At 40.6% G+C, this 26,711-nt stretch overlaps 1 protein-coding gene across 1 annotated transcript; it reads right to left on the reverse strand.

Annotated features, from left to right (window-relative positions):
• On the reverse strand, positions 1–26,711 carry YWHAZ (tyrosine 3-monooxygenase/tryptophan 5-monooxygenase activation protein zeta). The gene is made up of 6 exons (XM_042035740.1): positions 26,594–26,711; positions 24,054–24,357; positions 8,869–8,992; positions 5,146–5,309; positions 4,961–5,056; positions 1–1,063 (listed from the first exon to the last, which is right to left on the reverse strand). The coding sequence occupies exons 2-6, from the start codon at positions 24,345–24,347 to the stop codon at positions 1,004–1,006; spliced, it is 738 nt and encodes a 245-aa protein (XP_041891674.1). The 5' UTR covers positions 24,348–24,357; positions 26,594–26,711; the 3' UTR covers positions 1–1,003.

Below are 26,711 nucleotides of genomic sequence, written 5' to 3' on the forward strand. Positions count from 1 at the left end.
TAGTTGAAAAGTCCATTCATAAAACTTTTATTCCACTTACATCAACTTAATACACATGTTCTGAACAGTTATGCTTGGATTGTTCATGAAAATTTCGTAAGACATTAAACAAAGCTAGCCATCATCTCAAGTTATTTCCCTGTTAACTATTTTTACAGCACATGCATGTTAGGCAAGTATCAAAAAAAAAAAAATCACAAAAGCAAAAAACCTAAAAAAGTTAAATACATGGGTTTTTGTTTTACTGCTGTGCTCGATATACAGTGTCATTATGAATATCAAGCAATTCATTTTTTACTGCATCTTTACTTGTACATTTGTTCTTAGGTTGCTTAAACCATTTAAATACAAATAAAATGTGTAGCAAAAATAATGAAAGCAACAGCAGGTAACTTTACAAATAATGGAATGTGAACCGTTTCTCTGTCCTTCTCTAGAGAAAGCTGACTGGGTTATCAAACTGTCTTAAGGAACACTTCAGCTGCAATCAAAGATGTACACTTGATTGGAATATTCCACAGATGTCACATGTTCACGTGACATGCAATATCTATGGGACATCAGTTTATTTGCAGCCATGTGTGCTCCAGCTTGGATATTCATACTAACTACACCTGTGGCTGCAACATTGATTATCCCTTTTTTCCATCATGACAGACCAATATGCAAGCAGTCATCTTTGCCTGACATAGAAAGCTGTTTTAACACTGGCCCTGTGGGAAGCCACAATGTACCAAAAGTACTATGCCAAACATGTAAAACTTGTATAAAAATTTCACAACCCTATATTGGCCACCTCAGATGAAAACAGATAAATTCCCCAAATGTTAACTGGCTCTATTCCCCTAATATTAAACAAAACCACATGGGAAATATAGAAATCCAAATAGAAGTAACATAAACCTGTCAAATCGTAAACAAAAACTATTTGTGGGACAGCATGGATGACAAATGGTCTACTGTTTAAATTTCAGAATGAGGCAGACGGAAGTTGGAAGGCTGGTTAATTCTCCCCTCCTTCTCCTGCTTCGGCTTCATCTCCTTGGGTATCCGATGTCCACAACTGTTTAGCAAAGGAAACAGAGTAACAGGTACATTATTACACACTTATTACTGATAATTAGTAAGTAATTTTTAGAAAGAAGGCCTATGTCTTAATAATAACAACTTCTAAGAGGTCCTACTAAGCACTGTGAAGAAAAAGCACACAGTAACATGAATCTATTTCTTGGCTATGACAAAATGGAAATTCAGCTTTAGGTGACCCAACCCTACACTGCATTTAATGAGTAAGTTTATGAACAGTCAATACCTATTAAATTGTCTGTTTCCATTCCTTTCTTCTTTGCCTCTGTTTTGTGAGTTCTTTTACTCAGAGTTCGGATTAAAACACAGGAGATGTTGAGCTTTTCTTCTGACTCAGATGTTTATTATTTCTTATCTGTGGTACAGCTGCATGGAATGTGCCTTTAAGTTGACAAGGTGGCAATGGCCCTCGAGTTCTACCTTCCAAGGCCTTTTAAAGCCCAAGCTACCCAATTATGGAATACCAACTAATTTATTTTTACTTATAATCTAATAACTAATCATTCATGTTCTGCACTGGGGTTTTTTTTGAACCAATACCAGATCACCCAAACTTGTGAGGAAGAAGGAAGAAGAAAGAAGAGGAACTAACCTACACCCAAAATCCTCCATCTTGTTACATCTATATTACTATATCCCATAAACCTAAATTTTCTCAACCCAGGGTTCCAACAAATACCCGTCTCTTACCCACGAGGCTGAGTAATATACAACTAACAAGCAGGCAAGAATCAGATCTACAGAACAGATAATTGAGAATCAGGAACTAACAGCAATTTGTTTCTCCTCAAGCAAGTTTCACATGCCTTTCTGAAGGAGAGCTCCAGTAAAGGTATCTCTCCACACCCAATGCTATAGCAAACATTACCTTTTCTTCAGAACAGGCATCTGAAGGTTTTTTCTGTTTTTTAAACACCAAAATATTTCACCAAAATCTCTATCCCTTGGCTCTGTTCAGCTAGTTGTGCTCCTCTTTAGCAACTTTCAGAACACGGAGCTGCCAACTTGGCAGGCAGGGCCAGGAGGGAAGAACATCAGGCTAAGCGTGCACTATGCACAAAATGTTATTTTCAGCTCCATAAAATCATACTAAGGAGCCACATATCAAGATTAAGTACCAGCTAAGGAAACTAAGCATCAGTTCCAGAGCAACAGCCAGGGCCAAGAAATTATTTTGTGAACCAAGTATCTCCATGCTGGCTACTTCCAAACTATTACCAGTCCAGAATGATTTGTCATCTCTCAGTTTATGGAGTTAGAGAAGCATTAAATGAATCATTCACACTCCGTAGTATAAGGTGGTAAAACATAAAACTAACTAATTCTCTCCACGTACAGTGCTATACCACTGAACTCTCACAGAATGCCTTTATTTTTAAAATCCATCATCAGGAACTTTTCATCCTTTCAGGAGCAGAAGGCAATAGTGAAACCTGCACAAGACCAGTAGCCTTGTTCTTGTTCTGAACATAATGCACGGTATCTGCACTTAATCTTCCTTGCTGAAGGCATTAAGCAACAAGTTATTTTACTGGAGACAACTGCACACCAGTAGTCTGTTTCTAGACCTGCACTGTGATCTTTACTACATTATTATATTACCACATTAGTCTCAATTTCAGTGCTATTCTTGTAAGGAAGAGTTAGTAAGAACAGTTTTATCAGAATTCTATCAGAGGTTTCTATCCTAAATCATCACCCCCAGAATACAGCCACAGAGTCATTTAAGATGGAAAAGACCTTCAACATCAAGTCCAACCATTAACACTGCCAAGTCCACCATGTCCCCAAATACCACATCTACACAAATTAAATACCTCCAGGTGCAGTGACTCAATCACTTCCCTGGGCTACCTGTTACAATGCCTGACAACTCTTTTAGTGATGAAAATTTTCCTCATGTCCAATCTAAACATACACATTCATTAAGATAAAAGGCCTGAGTGCTATGAAAGGGGCATTACCAATTTTACCAATTGAGATACTGAGATCAGTTTAACAAATCTGCTGGTGGGAGGGGGGGAACTGCTTAAGAAGAAGGGATGCCTTTTATTTAATAAAAGAAAACAAAACAATTTCATAACAGAGCAAAGAAACAATCTAGCAATTCCAGTAAAACAGATGTTGATGGTATGTTAGACAGCCCTCTGAACACTCCTCTGCCTTCAGTCCCCACTGAGAATGAACACAGACTTCTTCAGCCATACAAGATTCAAGGCAAAACAGAACCAACAACTGAGGGAAGTGCTCCTGCACAGAACTGATCAACATTCTGAATCACTGCCTAAAGCCCACCTACCTCAGCTGTGCACCAGCCTGCACAACTTGCATAACTGGCAAAACAGACCTTTTTTACATTTATGAAATTCACTGTAGTCTTTTGTCAGTCACACACATATCAAAAGTTATTTTCTACCTCAAGAAGTTGCGGATAAACATGGAATCAATGCACTCGTACAGATCACGCTAAGCATTCACGGCAAGACACATCATTCATTCAAGAATATGGAATCTTGCATCTGTTTACAGCTTTCTCCCTTATAATGGAAACTTCTCATCAATTATCAGGCCTACTACCCTAATTCACACACTATGGTAGCTCAGGCCAACTTTTGCTTGTGCGAAACAATCTGCTTTCCAACTGCTATGACAAGCTTTACATTATTTTTACTGGGAAGCCAGCAATTGAAGTCAGCTTCTATTCTCTGTTTCAAAACCACTCATTCAGAGGGCAGCTCTTGAGCAATCCCACTCAAGAGGACAGTACACACAGACGTTGAGAGTGATACCAACCCTGTATCTGTCTCCAATACAGAGGTTGAGAAATCACTTCAATTTGTTTTGTAAGCAACAAATGGAAAAATTACAAGTAGTTTTTGCAGCAATGTCATTCCAGTGGAAAAGGCTCCAAAAGAGAGAAATTAAATGTTAGACACAAAAGCAAGAAGTATGGCAACTCCAATTTTATGCAACTGTACAATTCTACTTGCAGTTACTTTTAAAGCAGTGCATTTATTTTGCAAAGGTCTCTGATATTAGATGCACAAAGTGTTAACAAGGGGCTACATGTGACAACAAGAGGTGCTTCTTATTTTTCATTTCTTGCTTGCAGCTCTTCTCCCCACAGACCAAGGAGTGAACTAAGCCATTAATTACACAATTGCATGTTTGCTTACATTTAATTTCATTTGCTTTAGATGTTTATCTTTCCCAGTTTTAAAGTTCAAAGTAGGTTAAAAAAATCCGCACGCAAGATGAAGATTTTGATTATTCTGACAACTTACACCAAAGACAGCTGTGAGATCAAGGGGGGAAAAAAAAAAAGAATTAAGACAGTTGTTTTACAACTGCGATGGAAATAGCCTGGCTAGCACTGATTTCCACTTCAGTTTTACCAAAATTAAAACCTGCAAACAACAGGTGCTTAAATGGGCTTGCTAGCTGCTACCTTTGTTTCCAGTTTTCATGCAGAATCTCTTCCTCGCAGATGTATTCACACAGAATAAGCTATATGAAATTTGACATAAGGTTTAAAGAGGGAAATGCAACTATTCTCAAATGCTGTTTAACACTGTGTAGTAGGTTTGCTAGTCACAGTCCAGACTGCATCATTTAAACATGCTAGATTCCTTGAATAAAATAACCTGAAAAATGTGGTTCATTTGTCATCTGTCAGAAAATGTTAATTAGCATGCAGACAAAAAAAAAAAAAAAAAAAAAAGTAGGCAGGAGAAAGATTTAGCTCAGAAGAATGATGTACTGTAGACCTGTTCCTAAGTGACAGAACAGCTCCACGGCCAGGAACAAAAAGGACAACTCAGAGTGCCAGGAAGACCAATCCTGTCGCCTATATGCAAACTTTGATGATACTCACTGTCAAGTTGTCTCTCAGTAACTGCATTATTAGCGTGCTGTCTTTGTATGACTCTTCACTTAATGTATCAAGTTCAGCAATTGCTTCGTCAAAAGCCTAGTGTTATAAAAACAAACAACTCCATTAGCCATGTGACAAAAGGTTATGCAAATAATTTAAACGGAATTTCCCCCTCTTTGACTTACCGTTTTTGCAAGGGAGCAGGCTTTCTCCGGGGAATTGAGAATCTCATAATAAAACACAGAGAAGTTCAGAGCCAGGCCTAATCTGATGGGATGTGTTGGTTGCATCTCCTTTTTACTGATTTCAAAAGCTTCTTGATATGCCTGTTGTGATTGCTCCACTATCCCTTAGGGAAAAAAACAAATACAAACAAAACCCACAACAAGTAAGTAATTCACACACTGTATCCAGACACACAATCAGGACTGTGTTCATGCTTGCATGAAGAAACCATGTCAGGAGTGAACACCTGTGAATGAGCACTTTACCTAACAAGTCACTATTTAATGGAGATTATATTAAATTACATTTTCAATTTACTAAAAAAGAGGGAAGTTGTTACTGACCAAATCGCAGGTTTGAGTCTTTCCTGACTGTCTCTTCTCTTCCTGTGGCTACTTTTATTTACAAATGTTTGCAGCAGTTTTGTAGCACTGAAGGTAAAACCCACCATCTACTTGACACACTACCACAATTTCAATGTCTTTAAATACTGCAATGCATTAGAGATCCACATTTTAGTCACAGGAAACACCGATGACCTTTGCCTGTCATGCTGAACCCTTCCAGTAACAGTCATCTGTGAGTCTCCATTCAAACTGCTTGGCAAAGATAGTGTGGCATACTTCAACTCAAATTAAATACATATTTTTAAAAGCTTCCAACATAGTTCTATTTCCAATGCAGATACGAAAGGCATTTTTCCCTAACTTAAAAGTTCTAGAGCCTATAAACTTCCAAGGGAGAAAAATTAATAATTTGGCTCCTTTCTTTTAGAGATGAATCTCTTGTCACCCTTAATTGATTCAGTCGTACAAGTTATAAACACTTGGCAAAAAGCAGAAACTACAGTGTGTATATGAAGATTGAAGAGCTCAGCAGTTTCTTTCCTCACTGAAGGCACCTGAACTTAGAGCAGGTTCTGCCTGCGCAAGTCAGACATCAGGCCCAACACAGCCCACAAGCTGCAGGGGCCAGGGAGGCTCTGGATGCTGAGCACAAAGGGGCCCTTGTTCCTCAGCTCCCCACCAGCATCTGAGAAAAAGGTGGGCAGAAAGTCATTCAATTCAGATGCAAAAGGTCTTCAATCCTACCACTTCTGGATCAAACCAGAAAGGCATCCAGCATGATGTCTGCAAGAGTGCAGTCACATGTATTCAAAAACAAAGAAAGGAATTTTAAGGCTAAGGACTCGAAAATACAGCAGTATTTAAGTAAGGAGTTTTCAGACTCCAAGAGTGGAAACAACTAAATATCAATACTCAGGATGTTTATGCAATCAGTTTGTTCACCCTTAGATACTCACAAAAATTAAAGCATCATATTGTTCTCTTCCACATGGAAGAGTGAGGACACTCAGTGCACAGTTCATCAGCACTGTCCTCTCTACATTCATCACTAATAATGGAATGCTTCAGATCAGACAGCTGCCCTAATATCTTGAAAATTACCAGATGTTAGTACATTACAGTTTAGAAGAACTAAGCTTACTGAAAGTTACATTTAGAAATTTTGAGAAATGTTTAAGTCTTCTCATAATGGAAAAGCCTTAGAAAATGGTGCTGTTTATAAAAGTCAAAACAAGAATGAAAAACAAATAACTTCAGGGAATGAAGCTGAGAGTTTTATTTTTTAGTAATTTTTCTTTAACATAATTTCAAAACAAAAAGCGTATTTTTTTCTCCTTATTTGAGAAAACAGTTACCTTTTGAGCAATGATTCGGAGCACTTAATGCATATTTTGATGTATTCTGTTAATTTTTAAATCAGCCACAGAGTATAAAAGTTTTTAACCTTGAAATCTTTAGAAAGTGCAGCTCCAAAGTTCAAGGATAAAATAAGAGTAAGGTACCTGCTTGACATTCCTGTCTGCTAGACTGCCATAAGGAAGCCTCATTTGATAAAATAAACAAAAATCCAATTCCTAGAGTTGGGAGCTTTATATTGTTGCTGTATTTACTGCAAAAGGCTGGAAGAATAGTGTCCAACTCAACAGCCATTCTTTCCTAAATAATAATTATTGACTGCTCTTCTTCAAGGTCACAGACAACATACAGGAAAAGCCTGTGACATGAAACACTGGAGGTGGGGGATAAATTGAAAAAATGGAAACCCACCAAAAGCTGCTCCACCAGGAGACTGGGTAAAATAAAAATAAACTTTAAAAGCACTTTAAACAAAGATTTTCACAGTCTAATTTTAGAGCCTGTAACTTAATCCTCAACAGAATAAGAAACTCCGGGATTCAAAATATTTTACCTCCTATGCATGTGAATAGAGATCACTAAAATTACCAAAGGAAAACATGGTAACTCTCTGTAACAGATCTAAAGTACTGCTAACACATACAGTTCTGCAGTTACCAAGACTGGGTCAGTAAACATCAGAAATCAAATTGAGCCTTCTGTACTAAGCCTTAGGATCTTTGTGTAACTCTCTATTATCCAGCATGCTGGGGAAACTGGGCTTCACTGTGTTAACGTGGATATAACACATATGCCACAAAGCAGACACATCTATCACCTTGAAATTATTCCACATCTGTTTCACCTCTATACCAAACTCAATCTGGTCTCTGAAGTCCCACCAAAATCGTTCTGTGCCATACTGGGGGGTTTATTAGCTTGAGAGCAGCACGAGCCACAGGGGCTGCAGGTGCCCAGGAGCTCTGCAAGGAGCCGAGCGGGTGCTGCCAAGGGCAGAGCGGTGCCGAGCGCCGGCTGCACAGCTCAGCGCCCACACCCCCGAGGGTGCCACCTCCATGGGCTCAGACTGTCCGCACGCTCCCATGCATCCCAAATTCCTGCAGGCTCAGGGCAGCCCAAGTGAGTCTGACATACCAGGCTGGCTCTGTGCTGAAGTGTGCTGCTCCCCAGGGCATGCTGCCAGCAGCCCTGAAGTGGCTCCAGGAAACAGCCTGGCACTGTTTGCTGCAAGCTGGATCTCAGCTAATGTATTGCTCTGAACTGAAGGTGACTCTGCATGGAGGCAGCAATGCTGTTAGGGTGTCTCCAAATACAGCAGGTAAGGAACCCAAAATGTTAAGTACCTCATATTAACTTTTCTAACTAAATTTAAGTGAAGGCAACTTACCTGCAATTGTAACAAGCTGCTTACATGAAAATATCAGAAACTTGAGGAGATAGAAGACATTTGGACATTGAACAACCATGGTTACAGAAGAAATTTTCCTAACAGTAAGATTAATTTTATTAAACCTTTTCTCCTCCAGGAGAAACAACCCCCAGGTCGTTTCTAGTCTGTTTGCTCACTGAACCTATGCAGACTTCTTATATTCTGTAGAAATGCAGGAAAAATGGCAAGAGTAAGTCTTCAGAAAGCTACAAGACTACAAGGAAGTAAAACCCCTAACATTCAGACAGACAAGAAATGCATAAACCTGTACTTCAGTGATAAACCAGGTACATGCATGCAGAAGTTGGAGATGATTTCAACCTTTTGTGACTCAACACCTGTTTCGTGGTTCCATCGGCATGTACATGGAAATTTTTGTAACTCATCTGAAAGCCAACAATTTATGCATAATTTCCCTTCAGAAAACAGGAAGCCTATTACTAAAGAAATTTACATCCAAATCAGAAATACTCTAAAATTAGAGTTATGTCGCTGCCCCACCGAAGGCAATCTAATTGGACAATGTCCATCCACGAGCTGACATACAATACCTTTCTTGTCATCTCCAGCAGCAACCTCAGCCAAGTAACGGTAGTAGTCTCCTTTCATTTTCAAATAGAAAACTTTACTTTCTGCTTGCGAAGCATTAGGGATCAAGAACTTTTCCAACAGAGACTAAAAGGGAAACAAAGAACACAGTGTTTTGAACATACATACTTTTACAGCATGCTGAACCAACAATTCAATTATACTTCAATTTATTTCAAAGTCAAGACAGCTTCACTTTTTGCTTATTTTCTTCACATCCTACATAACACAGTCAGCTACAGAACGTGTTCTGGATTCCGATTCTAGATATAAATGGAATGCTGCATTGTGTGCCTTGATAGGGAGAAGGAGGCTGTGTCAATTTAGCAGATGAATATGACCAAAGGATGGCATTCTACAAGCCATTATACAGAACCATGGCAAAAATAAGACAGTCCAAAGATTCTGGGCAGAGGGTATATCATGGAAGAAAGTCTCCATCCACAAAATACAATAAAAGCATTTGATACATCAGTTGCCAAATCAGAGACTCAATTATTTTACAAACACAGGCAATAAATAAGCCTCCTTAGCCCAGTTCCCATTAACTTGAATGCTCTACTGGCATCACCAGCAAGAAACCACAAGGTGAACCTGGATTCTTGTACAATCTTCCAGACAGCTAACAATCTGACATTCAGCTCTGTAGCACCTCTATCTGACTTTATGTGCTGCCCTAATAGGTGTTTCCTCTATCTTCCAAAGCAAAGGTAGCTCTCTGGAGTCACTCCACCAAATACTCCCCATGGGCTGACAGTTAAGACCAGGTTTTTCTAGATTATTCTAACTATAGCATAGTTCCCAGCTGAGGCAGTCACATAATTTAGCAAGAGTTCTATTGTGATGAAAAAAAAAAAAAAAAATCACTATCTCCAACACATTTAGTCAAATTAAGGTACAAGCTTGTCAAACTTTGTGATGTTGAGTGCTTGAAGTCAGACTTTGTAAGAAAAGCCAGTTATTTAAAAGTCAAAAAAGGTACAGCATGCCTGAATAGTCAGAATTTAATCAGAGGCTGTTACATATACTTGGTGAAGGCTATGCAGAAAATAATTTTTTAAATGAAATTTTAGTACAAATTTTTGGCCATCTTTTTTTTCCCCTGTAGATTAGATGACTGACATTGCAGTTTTGCTTCAGTTTTTTAGCTTGTATTTCCAATGATACCACAGAAATGGACAAACTAATTTAGTTCCAACTTACAGAATGATGGCTGCTTTACAGTACTTTCCTCTCAAGGCCATCCAGAAGGTTAAATGAATGTCTCACAGGACATACTCTTGGGACAGGCATACCCTGGATACGGTACGCTGCAACTACTGCACTGTGACATGGGCACCTGTGGTACACCTGCTCTGCTTAACAGGCCAACTGTTAAGCTACAGAAAACTAATTCATAGCAAGAGCAAGAAGAGCAAATCTGGTGTTGGTTTTTGTTTTGGTTGCTTTTTTCTTTAATCAAAGCACTGCTAATTTGGTACTAATGCTAATAATGAATATTTATTGGTAGACTCAAAGTTGCGTGAAATTGCTCAAAATGGAGTGACCCATCTCTCTCATCATTTCTATCTCACCATACAGACAATAAAGACATCAGGCTGACAGAAACCAAAGTCAGACAAGGTCAGCTGTGCCTATGCTACAATGAGATAAAAACCTGTAAGTAGACTTTCTTTAGTGGCTTTAATGTAGTGGATTTATTCGTTCATCTATAATATTAGGCCTTTCCAGTACTATGGGGCTTGGTATATAACTTCATTTTATAACCACACAGGGAGACACTGAAAAATACTGCATGTCCTTGCTTCCCATCCAAATGACAGCAGAGACAATTCTTTGGCAACAGAAGGAACTCAACACAAGCTAGTCAGAAGCAATAGTATTTTCTTTGGAGACAGTCAAACGGGCTGCCGAGCTGCCTCATGCCAAAGGCACCCATCTGAAGGCATCCCACCACACCAGGAGAAGGGTTCAGAGCCATCTCTGCCCCAGTGAGGCTGGGATGCAGCAGGAGGCTGGCAGGTTTATGGGTCACACCCCTCAGCTCTCTGTAACTACTCACATGCTCTGTCCTCACCAGTAGAGAGCTTCGAGCTTTGTAGCTATGACGTTTTCTTGAGTCCCAAGAAACTCCAGTTACAACTGAAGGTTACCAGCTACTGAGAATGAGGCTCCTTATTAGTTTTTCTCTGTGAGACTTCAATTAAGCCAGGTGTGTCAGTCTGCACCTACCCTTCCGGCACCAAGCTGCCCTCCTTCTGCCTCCTCCATTAATTGGCAAGACCAAAATATTTTCAGTGATTCCAGAAACAGAAATTATTCCTCATCTGTATTGTAAGTCATCTGATTAAAACATACAGCTCTACTCACTCCCACAGCAGCGACCAAGCTCCAAGATTTAAACTTCACTTAGATCACAAACCGGGTGAAGTTGTTTGCAAACTAAATGGGTGAATTGCACCGGCAGACAGATAGTAGGAAAGACTACTCATTGTCTTCTTAAACAGACCAATACTAGCAGGACAACAGGAGCTTGAACACTGTAAATCTTGTACTGGAAAAAGTTCTACAGCCATGTCGAATTTCAAAGACTGATGAACTGAGAAAATCCCTTTTAACAGCTATTCATAGAATATAGCCAATGCAAAGAGACTCCGACTCAAACTGCACTGGGCGCTTACTCATATTTGGATGAAAGAGTCTATTCTATACAAACAACACGTAGGACTGGTGTGCCACTATCTGTGGAAGAATTTTATTTATGCCAAATACTTAATAAATAGCAACAATAAAACCTGTAAGCAGATGAACATTTAAAAGCTAGCATGTGGAATGACTGAAAGGAGACCTCTACCCTATTATTTGTTTAGTTTTATAAATTCGGTTTTTTCTGTTTGTATTAGTCCATTTATTTCAGGATCTATTTTCTTTTACTGGCATAAGTAGACAGAGACCACTCCTTTAAAGTTAGCTGAAGATTCAGAGTACACTCTTTTATCCTAGAAAGTGGCTGTGAAAGCACAACCTGCATGGAGGTGGTGTGGCTACAGAAAGCCAGACAGGTAAGACCAATGGAACTACTAACCTTTAAAAGTTCAATTACGGAAGATAGCAGAATCAAAAGCACAACAAATCTAACAATTTGTTATTTGCCAACACATCAGCTTATGGGGAATACTGTTTATCTTGTGGATTTTTCTAATAGCTTTAACTGCAAAGTGTCTCTGGAGGATACAATTTTTCCCACAAGGAAGAATATCTTGATATTTAAGTCCTGTTCATAGGTTTGTCCAAAGCTTCAGCAGTACCAGCAATACATGCCCACCTTCCCTCTCCTTTACCAGTTGATAGGGCAGTGTTTATCAGTATAGAGCTGATCACCATACAGGCCACTGAAGTGGTAGCAGCTAGCCAAGACTGGATCAGTAAGTGATCTGTATTTACTGAGTTTGTGTGATCTGCACCACTGCAATGCATACAACGCCCTGACAACTGCAGCCCATACAGCCCATGTATATTATAGCTACATTAGATATAGTTAAGGTCTCATGCTTGTTCATGATGTTCCTGCTATCACGCAAAACTCTCATCCAGTTTTCATATATGCTAATACATGAGCAGTTAATTACAGCATCTTGATCAGCATCTGGTAGGAAGAGTTTTCCAAACAAAACTTAACGACCACTCCCTACCCTTGAAACCCCCCAAGGACACAGCAGTAATTGTCAAGAGCTTTTAATTTGACAGCAAGAGTCTAACTGCTGTGAAACAAACCATACCATTGTAGTCAACCAGGCAGATGCAGCAGCATTTTAAAGTACTTGTTGGCCCAAACCTGTAACAGCTTGTACAAGTGCTCCTAGCACTTTTTGTAAGTCTTTTCAGAAAGATTTAATGGGAATTACTTTTTTTTTGAAAGGATGTACTAAATCTGAGTATCAACTCTTACTAATATGCTGGCTGTTCAAAGATCGGGCTTCAACACTTCACACCTGCAATTCTGGTTATGACTAAGTCAACAGCTTTCTGGTTCTCTGGACTGGCAAACAAACATGTCCAGACTTGGGAGATGTCAGCTGTGCTCACACATACCATTGATAAGATTTGGTACATTCCCTCATCCCCAGCACGTACGTACTAGAGAAAAGTCTTTGTCTCCATGGACACACCAGAAGCTGTCTGCACACAACTTGAATTATTCTAATGGTGAACTTCAATTCTGGCTTATTTTAAACACTAAACTAGAAAGAGATTGACTTTCTTCATTCTTTCACACATTCTACTGCCTGAACAGGATACAGTCAACAAGTGGCAACATGAAGCACAACACATTTTAAGCCCATTTCGATGAAAGGCTCTATGTACCTTTTCCTGCGGTTTTGCAAGATAAAGTCTGAAAGGTTCAGAGTTACCAGACTTACTCAGGAATATGAAAGAAGCCTAACAAGTAGTAACAAAAAAACTCCCAATAGCCAACCCTCTCCAAAAAGCCTGTCTACTTCTTACTGCAAGTGGACATGCTTCATTAGTCAAACTGTGGTGAGGACTGCAGTTGAAGACAGGAAACCAACACGAAGACTTGAAGAGTCCTTTCCTGACACTTGAAGCTTAAAACTACTCTTGTTTTAAAACCATTTGCATCTTGCATCGGCCAGAAATCTATTCCCAAATCCATCTTAAGAGCACTAAATTAATTTTATTTTAGTGCTCAGTTTTGCCTTGTTGCTTCTAGTTCAGTGCTTATTTCCCTTTATTAAAGGCTTCGTCTCAGTACGTTATTGCCTAGAAACTTTAGATAATTATAAAAGCACTAGAGACAATTGCAACAACAAATCGATTTTCTATTTATGTATTTCCCTCCTGACAAGCAAGAAAATAAGAGTCAGATTCTAGAAAAATGAAGTAGAAATTAGTGGATAATACATAGGGGTAAAGTACTGAGAACAAGAAGCCTTATTTTTAAATACAAAAAAATTTAATTATTAAGATATCTAGTTGAGTAAAAACATTAGAACTATTGGAGAAATAAAAAGATACTATTCTTGCACAAAAGAACCAAGGTGCAGAATGGCAAAACTCCAAAAGAATACACTGATAAACTTTAGGTAATTTAAATAGTATCTGTTCTCCTCTGAGATAACCTGACTTTTTGCTTACTAAATAAACAGGCTTTTTGTTTTCATGCAGTATCAAAAGACACCTGACAATAGTTATGACATTTTTTTCTAATTTTGAGAATAAATTACACGAGAGTACTAGCTGAACTTCAACTCACGTGTCACCCATCTATGGTGTATGACATAGGGATGAAGATGACACGGAAGAACTCTTTGCTTTTTAAATTCATGAAAAAAGGGTATTTTTTTTTAAGCTCAGCCTAAAATTTAATGACAAGAGCCTGGTATTTTCATGATGGAATCAGCATTCCACTATCTTCCTCCAAGACATTATAAGAACACAAGAGGGATCATACTGGCTGACGGGACTCCTCTGTCTACTAACCTCACTGCAACACTGCCCAAAAGAGGATGCCACTAGAAAAACACATGAACAAAGCAAGAAAGTGTCATGCTTCTCTTAGCCTCCATCAATGTCCAGGGACTTCCTGAGCCAGGTGTGGTTTCTATGAAGGTAATAACCTTTTAACAGGCTTCTTGTCCACATTCCACACATTGTTCAAACTCCCATTACATCAAAATAACCTTAATACCCACAATGCACCAGAAGAGAAGCTGTAGATACCTGCCTACCTGTACATAAGAGTGCCACTTTTGTCTTTAATTTACTTCTCAGTTTCATTAAAAAAAAGAAAAGACACCTATCAACTCCCATTAGAAGCTAGCAAGTGATTTTGCATAAATGTTTTCCACACAAGGATTAGGCAAGTTATGAGCTATAAAACAACTCATGCAATTAGCTGCACTGCACAGATTGGCACACACACTACAAACGGTTTAATTAAACCATTCGTGGCCAGTCATTTTATTTACACGCATCCATCTGAATTGTTGGAGAAAAGTGATGAATATTTGCATTTTTAAGAGGAATATTTTTAGACAATCCCTTCCCAAACCCTGTTTTGACCCTGTTTAGGCTTACTGCTGCTCCTGATTACAGTTCTGCCCAGAGTTTGGGCTCTGCAACTGCTGCCTCATGGGTGACCTCCAACCCTCTTGTGGGAAAACCAAAAGGACTGTTGTCAGCCTTCTACTCCAATCAAAAGTGAAGCTACAGTTTAAAGTTAGCTACAGAACACTCTCTACTCATTTGCCCACCAGAACAGGAATACAAGAAAAGCTGTCATTATTAGTGGCTGCTGAGGCACTGGAGATCTCTGCTAAAGCATCAGCTGAAGAAGGAAACCAGCCTGCTGCTTGTCCTCAGTACCAGTTATTCTTTCTTCCCATCAAATTGGCTGCCCACAGAAACAGCAGCAGAAGTTTGAGAAAGGTGACAAGGATGGCTGGAAGAGATGAGGTGAGAAGCATGACCCTCAGCAGGGGAGGAATTCAGAATTTAGGACAAAGAACCTTCAAGGGGGGGGAAGAATTTGACTGCAGAGTAATTTGCAGCATTTATGCAACAGTGGCAGATGTGAAGCGCATAGGGACACGTGTAATTGCTAAGAGCAGGAGAAAGGTACACTTGATTAGCAGTTTTGCTGTAGTCAATCTGGTGAAGATCTATAAAAGAAAATAGAGGAAATGAAGTCTGAGTAGTAAGAGGGTAACTGAAAAAAAGATCTAAAAGGACTAATGGACAGAAGAGACTCCCATATGACAGAAAAAATGGCAAGAAATCTTAGTTTATACATAAAAATACTACTAAACCAGTCTAAATGTGTTTCCTTAGAAAAGAGAACAAAAGCAGCCTCACGTATGGGCAGGCAAAGGAAGCATGGAAGAAGTAGGACACCCTGAAAAATCATCTTCATGATGAGACATATGCTGAGGGATAGACACCAGTCAGTAAGAAGTAGGTGTATGCACAAAAATGCATACAGGCTACTTGGCATGGACACACCACTGGTCAGCAAAAAAAAAGGACAGCACCTGAGGCAACGAGGAACAGCATCTCAGTTCACACTTACAGCCATACATGTAGCTCCCTTTGCAGAGCTGCCTTCCTCAAATTAAGACTACCATATCCTTTACTAGCTAGTTTCTTCTACTATTTTGCTTTCCAATTAGTATTTATGGCAAGGGAGGCAAGTGTGCCTTGTATCAGGATATGCTCTTTTGAGAGAATTCAAAAGACTGCTCATGTGTTTTATGCCAATCATTACTGTTTTTTACCAAAGCATTCATAACAGACATGATGGTAAAGGAACCAAATTCTGAAGCACAGGCAAAAACACCTCTCCAGTTTAGTAACCCACTCTGAGGAAACTCATATGAAAGGCAGCAGTTATAAAGACACTTAACAGAAAAACATTAGGATTGAAGTCTTGAATTTTTTGAGGCATAGCTTTAGATACTAATAAACAGTTTCCACTGAGGATCAAAGTCAATATGCAATTTTTACCTGGGCCCTTTTTTTTTCATCATCACCTCATTAAACTGCTTCTTGAAAACTGGGGACTTGCATCAAAATTAAATGGTACCAGATACATCGATCATTACTCTTTTCAGAAAGAGTTTTCTTTTCATCCTCTGAGAAACTTGAGATAATAAAAAACTGAAACCAACTGAGTTGGGTGAGAATTTCTGCTCAGACGGTAGGTCTCAACTACAGCTATTGTAGCTGTACTCCAAACCAGAACACCTCTTAAGCTGTCTTAAGACTCTACAGTTTCGGTGTCTAAACAAATACAATAAAACTCCCCATAAATATGATGTATTTTATCCTTGATCAGAAATAGAAGCAGGAGCCATTTATCTTTAGCAACTTGCACTCTGAGCAGATTTGAAACTTCCTGAAGCAGAATGTGGATCGACTAGGGGTTCACTATAGCACAGTGTTAATAAAAACATTTTATTAGGAAAAATGCCATTTTAGCAATGTAAACCTATTCTGCACTAGGAGACAATGACCCGTTAAAAGATCAGATTACCTTTGTTAAATCCTTTGTAAAATAATCACAAAGGATAACACCCAGAAAAAAATGCACCACCAACAAAAACCAACTGACAACTTTTCTCTGCCTCATTGAATCAAAGAATCAAGTAGGCTGGAAAAGACCTCTGAGATCATTAAGTCCAACATATTTTATCTGATAAAAAAATTTAAGAATTTACTGTTGGTCTCAGCAGAACATGACTTATTATTACTTCTCCTTTGAAGAGGCATTGCCAATCTTCTGTCAGATTTCAAGAAAAATAATCCACTGCACAAGATTGACATTCAGTAAAAAAAAAGTTTAAGAAATAATCACAAACTTAATTCTCTTCCATCAACTTTAATACCACAAGCTTTCTCAAACTATTTCAAAATGGTAGTCAACTACTGCCTGAATGGACAACCAGCTTCAGAGGCAGGAGCTGGTGTCTGCCCACAGCAAAGAGTAAGTGAAGCATTTGAGAACCTGTTTCAGAAATGCACTTCTGTCATGTGCACGGCAATGAGACAGAAGTTTCTAGATAAAACCAGAGATAGTGCAGTATTTGATCATACAGATGTGCAGAGATAATGCACTAACACTGTTCACACTCTAAATTTTATGTTTCTACCACTTACAGCTTCCACAGGCACAAGGAGAAGCTGATATATTAACAATGCAGTGTTTCTGCTCTTAGACTTCAAAGCAACCAACCACTGAAACAAATACACCTAGCAGCTTCACAAAATTTCAAGTACATGCAATGAAGTTCTTTCTTCAGCAGCACAAAGATGAAGAGTTATCTGTCACAGGTGACTAAACTGATCAACTTACTTTATTTTGCTGTTTAGAGCTGCAGGTCAGCAGCAGGTACATAACAAGATTGCTGTCAAATAAAGCAAGTTGTCACTTGGATACTTTTGAACAGTATAAGCACTCTGTACCTTTCTACTGTAAATCAAAGCCAATTATTAAACATTATTGCCAAATGAAATTAGTACAGTGGGCTAGTGGTTATAATAAAGGTTTCTTCTACTTCCAATAAATGCAAGAGGATGTAGATACATGTACATACGTGTATACACATGTGCATGCACAGTTAATATAAGAAGTAGATGCATTTATGCAGAGCACCTTAGCTGATTTTATGATTAATGGGAGCATTAAACATACATGTCAACATTATGGATGCCCTTCTTGCTACAATTAGAATAAATTAAAAACAACACAAGTAATCTCATATTTAAACTGATCCATGAAGGATGTTTTAATTATCAAAGATTCAACAGTTCTACAACAGTCTAATTGCTTAAAAAAGTAAAGGAAATTACTCCAACTTAGGTACTGCTTTCACTACAGGAAAGCAAAAAAAAAAAACCCTAACAAAAACCAAACCAACAATCCAAACCAAAATAAAAAACCAACAGCCAAAAAAACCCCCCAAACCCGAAAGGGTGTAGCTACAATCAGGCAAGTAAGTGAAATAATGAGGTTGATACAAATTGCCTCTGCTTCCTACCTTCAGTATATGTGAGCAATTATACCAACCAAACCCTTACTGAAAAAGCCAGACTTGGAGAGTTAATCAAAAGCTTAAATTATAACCACCCTTAGCAAGCCCTGGCTACATTTTGCTCTGCAATATATAAAAGTTCATTCAGAGAAGCATTTGCGAACCAGAGTACTCACAGAGTATTTTCACATACGCCACTAACACACGTTATCAATTGACATCTTTTAATGCAAATTCTAACAACTTGAGATGACATCTTGAGTCCTACATCCAGGTTTGAGCTCCGCAGCACAAGAAAGACACAGATACACTGAAGGGGCTATGGGGCTGAGCACATGAGGTACAAGGCAAGGCTGAGAGAGATGGCTTTCTTCAGGCTGGAGAAGACCAGCAGATCTTACTGCTGCATATAGCTGCCTAGAGAAGATGGAGCCAGACTCTTTCGTGAGGTCTACAATGACATGACAAGAGGCAGCAGACAAGCTGCAACATGAGAAGCTCTGATTACATGCAAGTATTCTTTAACAATAAAAGTGAACAAATATTAAGACAGGCTGCCCAGAGAAGCTGTGGAATCTCCACGCTTAAAGATAATAAAAATTTGACTGACAAGGCCTTGAGCAAAGTGATCAAACCAGATCTGTCCTCCCTTCCAACCTCAATTATTTTGGGCACCTAACTCCTGGATTTCAACACATTAACCATCCCCTTCTGTAACAGACATTTTTGCAAATATAAGGTTCAATAAATGCCTCCCCTTTTTTTCTGAAAAAAATGACACATCTCAAAGACAAAGTGCAGTTAAAAAAAAAAAAAAAAAACTTTAAGCAAGCCTGAAGGGGTCACAGAACTTAAGGTAGTGATTTTCAGTCGGAAGACTGAATTTTCTGTATCAGATATCATCATAGCAAGGTTGTATGGTATTGTCAGACTACAGGTTAGCTGTGCTCTTTATCCATCAGGAGGACACACTGAGCATACAGTGGCCGAGTTTTAAGAAGACAATTCACACATGTGCAAGTCAAAAAGCATATGGCTTCTTGTAGGAGAGAAGATTAAATTTCCTAACCCTGTCATTAAGAATTATTAGACAGGTTTTATAGAAGTTAACATAGTAACCTATTAGATGTTTGCAGGCAATGAGAAAATAGTTCCACAGTAATTTGAGAACGATGGCAATAGGCATTAATTCTGTGGTATGTTCTTTAAAAAGCCATTTAGATGCATTTGGAATGGAACTACACTCCCTTACCCCAGTGAACTGCAGCCCCATGACAGGTTACTAAACATTCTACTCCCCCTCTCAACAATATACATAAAAATGAAATGCAAACCTAAATTCACTAATCTGAGAGGTAACTGAACCTTCTGTTCTCGCAACTACCACTTCTAAAAAGTGAAGCATCCATAAGAAGTGCAAGGAAATCTCAAGTATGAGCACACAAGGAGTACCATCTTCTGCTTCTGAGCGTGAAATTAGGAAGAAATAATGTAGTGAAGAAAGCAAACAATTCATCTTATTAGAAGGTCCTGAACAACACCATTAACCTGCTGCTTTTCTGGCAAGAAAGGAGTGAGGAAAAAGTGATGAGTAGCACCTATGTGCAACAGTAACTCCAGAAGGCTGAAGGGGAGCCAAGGTTTGCGGAAGTTCTCCAGACCTTAACAACTACAAAGGCAAAGAAACAGTGAAAGGGTGCTTCGGCACTGCCAGAGAAGAGTTTTACTTAGGGTATTTCTGTGGTGGAACTTGGAGGGGGAAGCAACATCACCCAGAAGACTGGGCATTGGGCAAGAACATGGGAACTGCCCCATACTGTGCACTTGGGGGGCATGCAGGGACTGCCGCAGTATGTGCCAGCCTAGGGAAGAGAGTGCAACTGTCTGGAATTACATTCATACTAATGTGAAGACAGCCAGTCATGTTTTCAGTTACTAGTTTACATTTAGCTCATGTCAGAGTCTACCTGAAAGCTACCAGAGCTCCTGAGAACTTTTAACATACAAGCAGTGCAGGGAGTTAGCTATTCAAAGACCTCTCCATTCTTCTGTGTTTCAGAACCCTTGTTAGCTAAAAAATTCAGCTTACTGCAGATTTAATTTGAACCACTTCAGTTACAGCTCATTTGTCTACTAAAGGCAAAAAGCAGTTTAAAGAAAATCCACACCTGTTACATTAATAACAATTTTTACTGTGGAAATGACAAAAGATTGTAACAGATCATTATACTGGTACTTTAGACAGACCCTCCTTTCTACTATAAAAACTGAAACAGGACGTGAAGCACACAGTTAGCTAACATGAGGAAAAGTACTTAACTAAAAGCTTAATTTCCTGTATCAATTGGAAATTTTCTATAATACTCAAGCACTTTTCAGATGCTCAAGTATAGCAATGTACTTCCTTACACACAGTGTCACACAGACTGTATTACTATTGAAGAATTTGGAAATACAGTCTTCATTGCCACAGTGCAAGGAGCTTGTACTACACTCAATGTGTCACAATTCCTTGATGTTTACCAGCACTACCAGACCAACTCCAAACTAGAGCTGGTTACATTACACTTTAATATACTTAAATGCATATATGACAGAACTGGTGCTGGAACAAGATATTTTAGGTGTCTCTTCTTTGTACAGAAGCACTCTGAGGCTGCAGCAAACAAGAGGATGAGTTCAACTCTTTGTAGAGCTGCAGAGGTACTCCATGGCAGGTTCAAGAAAAAAGGATTCAGGAAGTAGCAAGGATGCAGATACTGTCTTTCCCCATTGCAAGGTCAGTGTAAAGGAGAGAAAGAAACATTTGGACCTGACCACATAACTATCAAAAATTTTATCATTGGGCCCAATAGGGATGAAGCAAGAAAGAACTTCATCATTAATTGCTCCTATTCTCTCTGAAAATTAGTAGAAGAGATAGAAACAAAGTCCAGGAAGAACTTAGTATACTCGGTATCTACAGGATTAGAGGAGCTATTTCTTCCAGAACACTAGATTTCATTCCAACAGATGAGGGAAGAGAGCGGGAAGCTGCAGAGGAGCCAGCTTTGGCCACACTCTTCTGTAGTCACAAACACGTTCTCTAAATTGCTTTCCTCCCTTCAACACTGAAGTTAGGACAGCAGGCATACTCAGCTGTGATGTAACACCCCTGGGCATTAAATATTACTTAAGACACTAGCAGACAACTGAAGACACAACAACAGCTCAAACAGAGCCACAGACTCAATAAAAGATACAAAAGTTGCTGAGCTGCTTTTGTACTCTTAACTGATAAGGCTCATAACTAAAAGCTTTCAAAGTTTAACACTTTAGGTCTTATTAATCAGCGGCATACCTCACACCAATTAAGGTTTGGTAAGCCTCGCTTTTTCACATCCGCAAACAGTTATAGACTAGATTATGCTGCATAAAAGTTACAGAGATCTTCTGAAAAGAACCCCAAAAACTAAACCCAAACCCTAGTTCTATATTTGCATGTAGCACTGTGCAGACTTCTGTTCATAATAAACAACTACATGTTACCACAGTTCTTTTTTTTTCTGTTAAAGAGAAGTGGATGTCAGATAAAGCAATACAGTCAGCCACGTTTCTGGGTGAGTAAGAACATACATGAATAGGATCCTTCAAGAAAGAAAACAAGAGTATGTTTTTAAATATAAATCTAATTCTTCAGTGGAATTGGCAACATCAAAGGTAGCACATGTCATTTGAAAGTATTTTTAAATCCTATCCTTTGAATACAAAAGTTTTCATTTTTTTCTTTTTAAGTCAAAAAAGTAGGTTTTTTACTGCTAATCACTGCCTAAGGCATTGTTTCTTCTGGACAGTAATTTTTCCTTAACATATTAAGAAAAACTGGACTGGCAGTGTTAAAAATTAGTCATTAACTTCTTAAAAATAGTAACATGTCAGAGAACAGTAACTTCTTTGAATAATGTATGTCTCATTAACACAAAGAAATTCAAGTCCATTTTGAGATTCAGAAGATTTAACAAGACTCTCCACCCATATTCCTCCCCTCCCAGGCACTCTAGTTGCTGCAGCAAACTCAAAAGCTGGGTTTTGTTTTAATTTTTGTATTTAGCATGCACAATAAAAGCTAGCTTTACCTTAGCCTGTTTCCATCATCAGGCAAAAAATTAATTGCAAACACTAAATTCTTCTAAGGTTTCTAAATCCAGATTTAATTAAAATAATTTCTTAAATCAAAACGCAGCTTACAAAAGAATTTCAGATCACTCTCAACTGAAAGCATCTACCCCCAGCCTGACTTTCCCATTAATAAAACAAAGAAAGAAATAACAACCAATTAGAATGCCAGATTTGGATCCTCATTTCCTTGGCTTGAATAGATGAGCCACCACTTTACAACACAAGTAGCAGTAAATCAGTTCTTTCCTATGATAAGTTCTGCATTTCCATTTTCATAGTGGAAGTTAAAGAGCTATCCTTACACAAGACAACAAAACATACAAAATTGTGTGTGTTACAATAACCATAGCGGCCAGCCTGAACTGGAAGCCAAGACTCAGTTATTCATGCTGACTCTTACAAACCCTTGGAAAACCAGTCTTCTAGAAGCTATCATCACCCATATCATTTAGTTATCTCACACATCAAGCAAAATTTACGCTACTCATTGATCTTAAATTTTCATTTGGTATCAGATCTTCAGGCACAAATGTAGCTATTTAACACCTCCCTCATGTCGCATGTCATTCTGTCACCTGCAGTTGATCCCTGGTCACATATGGGATGACGCACCAGCAGGGTCCACAGTGCAGTGGACAACTCTATTGCTGACATTAACCTCTACCTCTCAAGTGGTCGCAGGACTGAACAGCTGCTCCTCGTGTGCTCATTGAAGCACCACAGGCATGTGCAGTTGAAAAAACCTGACAATCTGGAATAAGCATTTGGAAGAGGCTTGGATTTCATAAACCAGCCTCCCAGGGAAAATACAGCATTGCCTGCTGTGTACATGCACATTTTAATGTAACTACAAGTCTCAGAAAATGCCTAACTTGAACACCCTTTTAGTTTGCTACTAAAAATTTTAAGTTTAAGCGGGTATCACAGCATTTCTACTGCCTCTTCCCGCAGGCAATTTTCTGCACAGCTGAATCATAACTAACATTACATCATCTTACCCAGGGAGGGGCACAATTTCCGTAGAGTAAGAACTACCTCTTACAATTACAGCAGCATATTAAAGTTGCAGAAATCAAAGAGATCTAGGATACAAATATTGCATTAAGGGGGAAGGGCACTGGGGGAGGAGAAACCCTCAAACTAAACCTGTATACAGTTCAGTCTCAGGGAAATACGTTGACCCTTCATAACTATTACTTTATGTACAATAATGTTTCTACATGTCTCCAAATTTATTAGCATTCATAACTATAATCTGTATACAAATAATCAGCACATTACAGGGAAAGAAAAATTCAGACATTTTTTAAACCTTATCATCAGAAATAGCAAAGGCGGCCACAGCTTTACTGACAGACTAGAAATAGTCCCAGAGGGCCCAGTACCATTTACTCTGCAACTGTAAGTAAAAATGGATCAACAGTTTCATTATTTCTCACCAGCACATCATTGCAGATGTCTCTTAGCTCAGTCTCAATTTTCTCTCTGTATTCTCGAGCCATCTGCTGTTTTTTCTCAGCTCCTTCCGTCTTTTGTTCAATACTTGAGACGACTCTCCAAGATGACCTACGGGCTCCTACAACATTTTTATAGGCAACAGAGAGAAGATTTCTCTCTTCGTTGGACAACTCAGCTCCTTGCTCAGTCACAGATTTCATGCAACTTGCCATGTCATCATATCTTTCAGCCTGCTCAGCCAGTTTGGCCTTCTGCACCAGCTCATTTTTATCCATGTTGATATTTCTAAAGAGGAAAAATAGTGAGGCATTATTCAGACATTGGTCAAGGACAAAGGTGTTTTAACTTCATAAGCAGAGCAACCTGTATTCTCTAAGTAGTTTGGAACTGTAAGAGGTACAACTGAAATCCAGAACAAAGGCATACTAACAGCACTTGATGCTCAAACACGTGGACACATGGAGTAAAGAGTTAAAGCCACTGCTTCCTCCTGAAAAACTGTTAACTTTTAAAAGTATGTTATTTCAATAAACACAAAAAAAGCATCCAAAGGTGAACTGAAACAAAATAATTTCTATCTTATGCACAAAAATGATCCCAATTCTTTGCCACCACTCTTTCATAAGACTACATTATCAGTGTAAAAAAACTAACAAAGAAAATACCCAGTAGTAAGCTTTCAAAAGAGACAACCAAATAAAGGTTGGACAAACAATACCAAGCAGCATTCTGAGCCTTAACAGAATCATACAGTTACATGCAGAAGTACTTCACATACAGATCTGCAGATGAAAACCCACAATGGATGTTAAAAAGTCAGAATGCAACAAATATCTAAATCACAAGTTGTACACCTTCCCACAGTGCTAACTCCCTTTCCCAAAATGGAAATCCCCATTATGGGATGTTGTGTGTCAGGTATTGCTGCTCTGCCCGACAGGCTGTGCTTTGAGAGACAAAAGAAAATTTTACTACTTAAAAACATTACTTCAACATCAGTATTTCAGATAGCACAACCTGGCTGAGATGCTTCATAATCTGTCTTATCAGCACTTAAAGAACATAAAAAAATCAAGCTCTGCTGAGCAGAGGTATTGAGAAATTTATTTTCGTACAGGAGGAAAAAATACTTGCCCCTCACCCCCCATCCTTCCGTGTATCCTAACGTGATCATTTGGAGGAACTAGGATACATTATCCTTTAAAGTTTGACAAGATTATTAAAGCATGAACCAATTTTAGTCATGAATGCTTTATATATTTATGTATGTTCCACACATGCCCACCAAGCACCTTAATTTTTAACCACTCTGACTTTTGTCCTTTCATGTGATGTTAGGAGAAACAATGGCAGGGCTATGTTCCGTCTTTGGGAATAAATTAAGCACATTCTAACATTCCAGGTGACTACAACTTTTAATAGCTCCGGTCCCCAACAGAGGGGCACAAACCCGGCGTTTGTTTGCAGACGCGCGTTGAAGAATTTGCCCGCACCGCGCGCGGCGGGGTTAAGGAGCCATTTTAAAGCAAGCGTTCGGCGGTGGTTATTTACCACTCGGCATGACCGGGGAAACGTGGTCAGAACGCCGGCCCCGCCGCTAGTCCTCGGGGCACCGCAGGCTGCCGCGGCAGCATCCCCGGGAGGCAGCATCCTCGGGCGGGCGGGCCGCCCGCCGCCCCCGCGGGCTGGGCGCTGCCGCGGCTCCGACACGGCGAGCGCGGTGACAGCAGAAAATGGAGAGGCCCGGGGGCGGGCGGAGCGAAGGGCGGGGCGGGCGGGCGGCCCCGGGGCGCTGCGGCCGCTCCTCCCTCCCTCCCCGCGCCGCGCCCGCCGCGGGGACACCGAGCGCCGCGCCCGCCGCCTTTGTCACGGCGGGTGGGCGCCGGAGCCCGGCCCGCCCCGATCCCGCTCCCCTCCGCCCAGCGCCCCCGGGGGAGGATGCCGCGTCCCCGCCCCGGCCGAGGGAAAGCCCGCGGGCCCATCCCCGGGGGACTCGGCGCGGGGGAGGGGGAGCGGCGGAGGAGGAGCCCCCTCCAGTCCCGGGGGAGCCGCCGCTCCCGCCCGGACCCCTCGGCCGGGGCGGGGAGGATGGGCGGAGGCAGGGGGGCCTGGGCGGCGGAAGGGGGGGTTGGGGGGGAGCCTGGGCGGAGGGAGGGAAGCGAGCGCGGCCGAGGGGCGGCCGCCGCCGCGACTCTTCCGCGCCCGGCGGCAGACCACACCCGGCAGCGCCCGCCGCCCGCGCCCCGGCCCCCGCCCGGCGGGGGCGACGCTCCCCTGCCCGCGGGGTCGCCCTCACCTGCTGCCCCCTCCGCCGGTGCTCCCCCCTTTTTCCCTCCTATCCCCGGAGGAGAAGAGCCCCCGCCGCCCCGCGGAGCGGCCCCCGCGTCCCGCTCCCTCCCCGCGGAGCCGCCCCGGGGGGAGCAGGGCGGGCTGGGCGCTGCCCGCCGGCCGCCCCGCTCAGTGCTCCCGACCTGCCGTGTGCGGGGGTGGGGGGGCCGGTCCCGGGCGGCGGCCCCGTTACCTGTGCGCGGCGGGCGGGCGGGCAGGCGCGGGTGCGTCGGTGCGGGCGGGCGGCCGGCGCGGACTGTGCGGTTCTGGCGCTCGCGGCGCTGCAGCCTCGCTCCCTCCCTCCCTCTCCC

Source organism: Corvus kubaryi, unplaced genomic scaffold (genome assembly GCF_017639235.1).
Source record: "Corvus kubaryi isolate FWS band 111438036 unplaced genomic scaffold, C.kubaryi_AGA036_p1.0 37385, whole genome shotgun sequence".
Classification (NCBI taxonomy): domain Eukaryota; kingdom Metazoa; phylum Chordata; class Aves; order Passeriformes; family Corvidae; genus Corvus; species Corvus kubaryi.